Source organism: Dipodomys ordii, unplaced genomic scaffold, assembly GCF_000151885.1.
Source record: "Dipodomys ordii isolate 6190 unplaced genomic scaffold, Dord_2.0 Scaffold56, whole genome shotgun sequence".
Classification (NCBI taxonomy): domain Eukaryota; kingdom Metazoa; phylum Chordata; class Mammalia; order Rodentia; family Heteromyidae; genus Dipodomys; species Dipodomys ordii.
The window spans coordinates 8,307,905-8,318,210 of NW_012267272.1; the positions used below are offsets into that span (position 1 = coordinate 8,307,905).

Sequence of the window (10,306 nt, forward strand, 5' to 3'; positions counted from 1 at the left end):
ACTTATATTTAGTTATAAATGTACATACATACAATTTAAAAGTCTTTTTTTAACTACAAAGTGATTTCCAAAGTATATATATTTAAAAGTTGAACTTTCAGAAGGCTGGTAAGTAAGTCCATATTTGTATTTGTATTTCTGGTGTTATGAGAAATCGATGCATATATATCTGCATAAAGTTAAATTTCATCTTTTTCTAGAAACCTTTTCAAAGTTACTTTTGAAATTCTTTGAAATTATGGGGTTAATGATGTGCATGAAATACTTTAAAACCAAACCAAACCAAACCAAAAAAATGCCGTTCATGATAAACGTCTCCCAACAGCCATTTTGACCCTGTTGAAATGACAAAGATGAGACGAATGGGACATTTGACAATTACTTGGCATTGTTACTGTATCCCAGGCCTAGACTGTCTGCAGTTACAGTTTCGCCCCCTCAACCTCTTTCCCTTCCAGAGCTGTCAAGACTGTGTTCCCTGGGAAGAGAAGCTTCATCTTAACGCGTTCTACCTTTGCGGGGTCAGGCAAGTTCGCAGCCCATTGGCTAGGGGACAACTCGGCCACCTGGAGTGACCTTCAGTGGTCCATCCCTGGCATGCTTGAGTTCAACCTTTTTGGTATCCCAATGGTGAGTCCTTGTACTAAGTTTTCTTATTAATGTCCATTCCCAGAAAGACACATTCTGGAAAGATTTCAAACCATAAAGCCTCAACAACCATGCATGGACATGGCTCTGGTCCCATGCCGCCCTTCCCTGTACTACCTTACAAAGACAGAACGTGAAACTTTGATATCCTCTGGAATATTCCTTTCTATTAATGTATAACTTACATACAGAAACCTGCCTAGATCCCTCAGTCTAAGGCCGATGGATACACAGAATATAAACCATGTACCTAGTATCTGTGTGGAGAAATATAACATTGATGAACCTTTGTAATTCAATATAAACATTTATTGAACACTGTGTTCAAGGTGCTGTGTTAACTATGCAGGATTAGTGTGTAGTGAAGCATAAATGAACAGCGACCAAAATGCCTTCATACTCCCCAAAGACCTTAAAGTTTAGAAAGAGGAGGCATATGTGAAAACAAATAATTATGACAAGATTGGGTAAAAGAGCCAATTGGGACCTATGTATTAGTGTTAAGAGAAATTCTGAGAAAGAGACTTAGTAAGTCTGAAAAGATTGTAAGGAACAGAAAGAGTCTGGAAAGTCAAAATTCTTAGTAAAGATAATGCTTGAGTTTAGCCTTGAAAAATGGCTAATGAGGACAGAAACTCATTTTTAAGATTAAGAAAAACATCATGAGCAAAAAGGGGAGGAAGGGAGAAACAGATGTATCTATTAGGATTGTTGTGTGGGACCAGAATGAGCGACAGTGCTAAGAAGATAGGTTGCAACTAGGGATTGAAGAGTTCATAGGATAAACAATAGTATAGAAATCCTGGAGTTTTTTTTTTTTTGACTAGGTGAGTGACATACTCAAAGATAGGCTTTGAAAAAGTATGAAGTAAAACAATATCTTTAGCAATATTACCAGTGACTATTCATTTAAAAGCTGTCATATCCATTTTATAAATAGAGATACTGAGGTAAGGAAAGGGGTAGTAACTCAGTGTCATTCAGCAATAAAGACTGAACACAGAGCTGGGCACTAATGACTCATGCCTATCATTCTAGCTACTTGGGAGATCGAGATTATAGTTTGCGGCCAGCCCAGGCAGGCTTGTGAGAAGCCCTCTCAACAAATAGCTGTGCACAATGGCTTAGGCATGTTATCTCAGCTCTGTTGGGAGGCTGGAATCAAGAGGGTAGTGGTTTCAGGCCTTCCTAGGAGAAAAGTCCATGAGGTTCCATCTCAATGGAAGAAGTCAGATGCTATGAAACTTTCCTGTCATTCTAGCTACAATGGGAAACAAAATAAGTGGATCATAATCCATGCAAATGCCTAGGCAAAATGGGAGACTCTGTCTCAAAATTACCAGTGCAGAAAAGGGTATGACTCGGTGGTAGAAGGCCTGCCTAGCAAGCACAAAGCTGGGTTCAAACCCCAGTTCTACCAAAAGTTAAAAAAGAAAGAGTGACACGGAATATCTGCCAATTTTGACCACACTCTTTGAGCCCCTTCAGCACGAGGTTTTAGTGCAGTTCATTTGGAAGGTTCCTGGTAGAAAACAAAGGAGAGGGTGGTGGAGGAGGAGAGGCACACTGCATGGCTGTGTCCTTCCAGGTGGGTGCAGATATATGCGGCTTTGCACTTGACACTTCTGAGGAGCTCTGCAGGCGGTGGATGCAGCTGGGAGCCTTTTATCCATTTTCCAGGAATCACAATGGCCAAGGCTTCAAGGTGAGACCCCAGGAAAGGACAATCAATACCAATTTGGCCTATGTAGGACTAGATGTCTGCATCTTCCATAAGAAATCCACTAACCTGGCATCTGCCTTGGTGCTCTGATTTGTACCCTCATTTGCACTTACCAGCATCTGTGCTACAGCATAAACTTTCCCCTGTCAGTCTCTCATGTATTGCTGCCATTAGAAAATAGAGTCTGTGAAGGTTTCCTGTTCAATCTGTTCAGTCTTTCTCTGTATTGCTCTTTTTGTAATGAAAAGCATGTGGGGAAATATGAAAATATTTCAAGGACAGTCTCCCAGCAGTGCAGTTCTAAGGAGTGAAGTAGCTGTAATGTTGTAATGCCCAGCTGTAACGCTTAGAGGCAAAGTTTGCAACCTAGACTCCAGCTCATTCAGGAAGCAAATCCTTCACTGTAGGGAATGAGTTCTCTGCGAATCCTTGCTTTCCCCCAGCCAACCCATGATTGTGAACTTTATTTCCTCCCAGGACCAGGACCCTGCTTCCTTTGGAGCTGACTCCTTGCTGCTGAATTCTTCCAGGCACTACCTTAACATCCGTTATACACTGCTGCCTTACCTCTACACCCTCTTCTACCATGCGCACAGCCGGGGAGGCACCGTGGCAAGGCCCCTTGTGCACGAGTAAGTCCTTCCAACCCTGCAGCATTCGGTGAATGAAACTGGGTGACACTGAGTATATCATAGGTTAGCAGAGTAAACGCTGAAATAATTCAAGCACTTATTCAGGGGTGTGTGTGTGTGTGTGTGTAACTGGAATATAAATACCCAGTTGGTACTTATAAGGCTCTTGCTACCTAGATACCATTATAGGAATTAACTTTATTATTATAGCTTGTTTACTTTGGAGAAATAAATAACCTAGAAGTCATGAGACTTGGTGGCTTTTCTTTGTTCTTTCATTAATTAAACTGTTTATATCTCAGACAACCAGATTAGTTGTTCAGATCTAATAGTTCATCCAGTTAATATCAATGTCTTTTTCTTCAGTGGTGGGGATTGAATTCATGATTATTCTCATGGTAGACAAGGGAGCTAAATCCCAGCTCCCTTTATTTTTAAAAGACTTGATAGCTTGATGGATGATCTCTTCGGTAATGAACAATGATGCTAACATTCTTGCAAGCAAATAAGAATATCATACATCAGAAGTATGTAATTCTTATTTGCCAGCCATGGAGCTATAAGAGGGACTGTGAGCTTTCCCTTGTTAAATAGAATTTACCCCCATGTCTGTAATAGATGAGGCCCTCAGGCAAACATATGTATATGTATAAATTCATGTTGAAGTTAAGTCTCTGTCGTCGCCTAGAACTCACAGATAAAAGGTATGTGTCCTAGAAGATAAAAAAGTGAAGTTTTACATTATCTGATATGTTTGGTGATCAGACCCAATTCCTTCCTGAGTTGAAATGCTAAAATATATTAAACCCTAGTGCTTGGGCTTCAACTGGTACTGTGATTTAGAGCCTTGTGTTGCTAAGCAAGAATTCTATTGGTTGAGCAATAGACCTTTGTTCCTGTTGTTTCTGAGATTGAGTCTTTCTTTTCGACCAAGCAGACCTGAACCTTGATCCTCCTGTTGATGTTTTTTCCCCCTATTTTCCCCTGGGATGACAGGCCTGTACCACTAATGCCAGTTGTCTCTTGCAATGGTCTTGTGGACATTTATATCCAACTGGTCCCAAGCTGAAATCTTCTCAACCTTAGCCTCCCAAGTAGTGAGGATCTCAGCTGTAAGCTACGATGCCCCGTTTATTTTTATTTATTTTAAGGAAGATATGATAAATAGAACTATAGTATGTAGCCTGCCTAACCTAAGTTCTGGGCTAGCATGTTCAGTCATTTCTGAGGCTGTGTCTGGAGGACAGTTGGACGTGTTTGGGAATGGAGGGAGGAGGGCAAGTCCAGGTATCACAATTGATGGGTGATGTTTTCCTGGTCTTCCTGCATGCGTGCTTGGTTGCTCTCAGAACCCCCTGCCCACGTCTCAGTGACCTGTGTCTTTGCTTTCGAGGTTCTATGAAGACAGCAACACGTGGGATGTGCATCGACAGTTCCTCTGGGGGCCGGCCTTCCTCATCACGCCTGTTCTAGAGGAGGCAAGTGTTCTCACAGAGGCCTCTGCTTCTCTCCCTGAACTGCTTCCCCAACTCTTACGTCTTCTTTTTTTAAATCAAACCAAGTTCCAATATGTGTGGAAAATACTAGGCAGCTGTGACCAGAGTGTCCTGGGGTTTGGGCAGTGGAATATTGGTTACATGGTGTCCACTCTAGAAAGATGTTTTTTCCTAGGCAAAATTCCCAGCCAGTGATAAAGCACCTACTGGCAGCTCTTGGTTTAGTAATGAGCATCTCTATGGGTTTTCAGGTTATCTTAGCTAACTACTATTCCTACCATGATACCCTGGATTGCCAAGTAATGGCTTCTCCTATCTGCATTAGAGACAGAAGTGGTTCAGTAACAGAAAAGAAAGGTCTGTGTCTGCCCTCTCTGAACAGTATTAGGGAATGGTGGGCAATCTATTTTTTGTGTGTGGGGGGTCTGGTCATGGGGCCTGAACTCTGGGCCTGGGCACTGTCCCTCAGCTCTTCAGTTCAAGGATAGCGCTCTACCACTTGAGCCATAGCGCCACTTCCGGCTTTTTTCTTTTTGCTTATGTGGTGCTGAGGAATTGAACCCAGGGCCTCATGCATGAAAGGCAAGCACTATACCACTGAGCCACTTTCCCAGCCCTGGTGGGCAATCTATTTTATCCACCCAGATAGTGAGTCAAAGTGGATGACATTTTGTTTTGATTTTAGGGTGCAGATAGAGTGAAGGCATACGTGCCTGATGCCGTCTGGTATGACTATGAGACGGTGAGTACCTGGGACTTCCTTACACTTCTCAAGGCCACACCTGCAGTTGCTAGACAAGATGCCTCACACAGAGAGAAAAATACCCATTTCCACACAAGTAGCATTTCCATCACATTTTCTACAATTCTGTAGCAGGGCATAGAGTGAGCCTGAGTCATTGAACCCAGTTGTAATGAAATCTGGGAACAGTACTTTCACAACTTTATTCAGCAACAAGATGAAGACTCAAGTGGCATCTTTATGAGCAAACATTGGAGGGAGTTGATTGGAGCTTGCTCAGGAACCAAATTAGTTGTTCAGATCTGATAGTGCATGCAGTCAATATCAAACAGATTCAGCATGGCATAACTGTTTTTCACAGACTTCAGCTGTCTGCAATCACACATTCTAAATGTTTACCTTCCCTTGTTTCATTGCTTGAGTAGACAGAAAGACAGCTGAGAGGAAAAGGGAGAGCCCTAGAGAGCACCTGCACACGGCAGTTAGTAGGGCCCATGGATGATCAGGATAACTGTGTTTGGTTTGTCTGCCTGCACCAGGGGGCCAAGTTGAGATGGAGGAAACAAGAGGTAGAGATGGAACTTCCTGGAGACAAAATCGGACTTCACCTTCGAGGAGGCTACATCTTCCCCACACAGCAGCCAAGTACAACCACTATGGCCAGGTAGTGTGGAGTGTCCTGCAGGGGGAGGCAAGACATTTCTGTACTTATCTGATGACCATTTGTGCTCAATTACAATGAAGCATGTGGAGAGGAAGGGGTGTAGTGCATGTGTGTGTGTGTGTGTGTGTGTGTGTGTGTGTGTGTATGTGTGTGTGCCCTTGGGTTTCCCTTGACCACTTCATAAGAATTATTTTTCTAGGGGCTGGGAAGTTGGCTCAGTGGTAGAGCACTTGCCTTGCATGCCTGAGGCCCTGGGTTTGATTCCTCATCACCACATAAGCAGAAAAAAGCTGAAAGTGGTGTTGTGGCTCAAGTGGTAGAGAGCTAGCCTTGAGCTGAAGAGCTGAGGGACAGCGCCCAGGCCCAGAGTTCAGACTCCATGACAGGACCCCCCCCCCCAAAAAAAAGAATTGTTTTTCTAGATCTGTAGATCTGCTTAACATCTCAAAGGAAAAGGCAGATGCAGACAGCCCCTTTTAATCCCCTTATTTTTAAAACACATCTGAAAGAAGGAGATGGAAGGAATGAAACATGTGGAGAGGAAGGGGAGTGTGTGTGTGTGTATGTGTGTGTGTGTGTGTGTGTGTGTGTGTGTGCGTGCGCGCACATCCTTGGGTTTCCCTTGACTACTTCATAAGAATTGTTTTTCTAGATCTGTAGTTCTGCTGAACATCTCAAAGGAAAAGGCAGATGCAGACAGCCCCTTTTTATCCCCTTATTTTTAAAACAAATCTGAAGGAAGGAGATGGAAGGGAGATACTTTTTTTTGTGGTTGACTTCAGGGTTTTCATTTCTGAGTCTGGCTCTTATACTATTGATTTATTGACTTCCTATCTATCCTGTCTCCAATTGACTAATTCTTATACGTAAATATATACCCAAAATTGGTGGCTAGATCACATGGAAATTGCAATTGTTAAATTTTAAGGATTTTTTTCTAAATGATGACTAAATAAGTCCTGGTACATTATTATTATTATTAATTCTTTTTATTGTTTTGGCAAAACTAGTGTTTGAATCTGCTAGAGTCATTTGCTACCTCTGCCCTAGTACATTTATAATGATTCAACTTAAACACAAATTCATCTACGAGACTCTCCAACTCCTCTGTTAGAGAGAGTGCTGCTGCTTCACCATTTTTGGCCATTTAAAGAAAAATGCATATAGTTAAATTCTTCTTAGTGGATTTTCTCTTTATTTCATTAATTTTTGTTACAGTCAAAGTATTTGATTGAAGCATCTTGTGTTTGAAAATGCTATGATTTATAGTCCTTGGGGAACAAAAATCTATAAATAGCTGATTTTCTTTCATGATAATTTATTTTTAGGTATATTTACAGATTTTATTTTGTAAAACATGGTGATGATAAGAATGTAATGTGGGTCTTCTTGACTTTCAGAGGTGATTTACTTTTACTTTTGTGGCAAGCCAGGGACTTGTGGCAATTTAGTATATGTGATCTCCTACCAGGATGCTGATTCTACATGAGAATTGAAGGTCATCTTCTCTAGCTTCCATGACAGACTCAGCACCTTACTTATAATCTTCTTAGCCATTTGTCTCTGGGATAACTCTCAAGTTTTCTTACTGGGCATTCTTTTAATTTTAGCTCACTGTTTAGTTTTTCTGTTGTCATTTTGAACTCCTGAATATATCCTTTATTTTCTTCCAATCCCACCAGTATTTTCTAAATTAGAATATTCATGTAGGATTCAGTAGTATTTCATGGGTGTGACCTTCAGATTATCACACTCCTCCCACTTCTGGATGTATTATCTAATCTCTCATAGGATCTTCACTTCTGTGTCACTTTTCACTTGTGACTTTGATTATTTGTTTAATGTGTCTAATTTCCTATATCATTTAAGTTTAGAGATGTCAGGAGTTTTAATTTTCAGCATTTTTATTCATCTTCGTATTTTGTTCATCTCTGGACTTCTTAGCATGGACAGCTCCATCCATGCACACGATGAGAGCCTGCAGTGGTGATAGTGGGGCCTGACCTGCATGTGGAAGGCTGAAATGAAGAGAGGACACTGGGGAGCCTGAGAACAGTGGGGCCACAGGAGGGGTGGGGCATTGGGACGTGGTGTGGAGGAGAGGGGAAACTAGAAGTTTCTAAGTGAATTTACTTCCTTTCTCCCCTTTATCCCACAGCTATCATCCACCATCTCTTTAAATTACAATGCGGATTATGAGAATATTTAATTTTGTTGTCAAAACAAACTAATAGCTAGCCAACTAAGACAAGTTTCTATAATAGAAGTGAGCTTTACTGTATGTGATGCAGTTTGAGTCCAAATGTCCTTGGGGAAATGGTGTGTCTCCCTTATACCAGCTGACTCTTCTCCTCAGATGTTATCTCTGAAGAGAGCTGGCTATGCACCATTGTCTGGGATTTCCTTCTCTTCCAATAGTTCATGATCTAAATTATAGTTGCAACCACAGCTGTGACTGCAGCCACTGCAGGGATTCTGATGCTCACACCCTGGCTTCCTTTGCACATGTTTATTGGGAACTCATGGGATAGTCTGTGCTCTGTGTTCTGTGTTCTGGTAGAGGAGTAGAATGCTCCTGACATTTTATCCTTGAAGAAAAGCAGTGCTGTCTGTGGGTGGGATAATTTCCCAATGAAACTTTAGGAAAACATTTGGTAAAATTCTTTGTGCTGCCATCTTTGTGTCTCTCACGTGAATCTTGTCTCCTGCAGCCGCCAGAACCCTCTTGGTCTTATCATTGCCCTGGATGAGAACAATGAAGCCAGAGGTGAACTTTTCTGGGATGATGGGCAGTCAAAGGGTGAGTGTTGTTATGGGCACATTTCCTTTTCCTAACCTGCGTGTTTGCCTTTGGCCCTTCCCTCTGCTGCCCCTTACCTGTGAGAGGATTCTCACCAGGGATAGTAGTTCTTGAGAGAACAGTTTGGTTTCTAGTTGTAGTGTTCAGAGGCAGGGATAGGTGAACCAAAGACATTAGGAAAGCAGATTCTTCTCTCTCAGAATTCTCCATTGATAGACATCTACAATAGGTACTCATTTTATTGTTAGTAGGAACCTAGAAAACAAATTTTCAAGATAATTCTTACAATTCATTTACCTTGTAAATATTTTCCCCCAAAACAAAGAACAAATGTTGAAGATGTGAAAAAGCCATACAAATGTCAATGAGGCACCAAGGACATACTTTCCTTTTGTGTGTGCATTACCTGTGCCTCAGAACATGGCTCTGACTCAGGGGTTGTGGCTATTCTTGTAGCTCTACCTTAAGATATAAGACTTATGTTTGAAAGCACCTGGAAAAGAGACGTTTCAAGCTCATGGTGGAGGGACGGTCCAAAACAGTAATTTGGCCTTTAAGACATTCTTTATAATAATGTCACCTTCAAGCATAGTTTTTCAAAGGTTTTTTATTAAAAATATTTAATTGACAAAGACTGATGATTGTCAAGATGAATAACATACATTCATATTGTGTAATGATAGCCCCCTATCACCACATTTATCCTTTCCCTTACTGTACCTTAGCTTCTGTAATGTTATTTCTTATAACTGGAAGTTTATGAACTTTAAACAATATATTCCCATGTCCTCTGCCCTTTGCCTATGACCACAATTGCTTAAAGAAGTCCACTAATTTTAGATTCACATATAAATAAGACCTCAGAATTCCTTTGTTGTCTGCCTTATTGCTCTTAGTTTAATGGGCTCCAGATTCATCCATGTATGTCAAGTTGCAGCATTTCTGTTTTTTTTAAAGGCCGAATAAGCAAAAAAAAAAAACAATGAAGAAAAAAGCCAAAAATTCCTTTCCCAATCAACCGAAAAAAAAAGCAATTTAAAAACCGGGAAAAAGAGGGTAAAAAATTAAAGGTAAAAAAAAAAAAGTCCTAGAATAAAACATAAGAAGAAAGTTCCTTGAAAATAATTTTGGGAAGAAGTTTTTGGAAGGGAAGATAAAAGAAAACGAAGAAAAAAAAAAAAAAAAAAAAAACAAAAAAGAACAACAAAAAAAACCTTTGCCCAACAAAAAAAAAAAAAGAAACCAAAAAAAAAGAAAAACCAAAAAAAAAAAAAAAAACCGAAAGGGAATAAAAAAACAAAAAACAAAAAAAAAAAGTAATAAAAAAAAAAAAAAAAAGAAAAAAATGGTGCAATGAACATGATTGTGCTGGTAGCTTTAGTGTGGCCTTGTTTGTGTTCAATTGGATAAATGTCCAGGAGTGGAAGTTCTGGGTTGTGGAAAGCTCTATGTTTAGTCTTTTAAGGAACCTCCAGACTGTTTTCCAGAATGGTTGAAAAAGCTTACATTCCAGTTACTGCCAGCATTTGTTATTGTTAGTTTTCTTGATTATAGCCATTCTACTGGGGTGAGTTGAAATCTCAGTGTTGTTAACATGGCCA

At 40.5% G+C, this 10,306-nt stretch overlaps 1 protein-coding gene across 1 annotated transcript in view; it reads left to right on the top strand.

Moving 5' to 3' along the window:
• Nucleotides 1-10,306, top strand: part of Mgam (maltase-glucoamylase) — a 131,250-nt gene that overhangs the window by 32,404 nt on the left and 88,540 nt on the right. Inside the window, exons 16-22 of the mRNA XM_013021693.1 lie at nt 459-630; nt 2,237-2,353; nt 2,849-3,003; nt 4,397-4,481; nt 5,185-5,241; nt 5,781-5,905; nt 8,617-8,705. Coding sequence (XP_012877147.1) covers nt 459-630; nt 2,237-2,353; nt 2,849-3,003; nt 4,397-4,481; nt 5,185-5,241; nt 5,781-5,905; nt 8,617-8,705 — 800 coding nt within the window. The remainder of the gene's footprint in view (nt 1-458; nt 631-2,236; nt 2,354-2,848; nt 3,004-4,396; nt 4,482-5,184; nt 5,242-5,780; nt 5,906-8,616; nt 8,706-10,306) is intronic.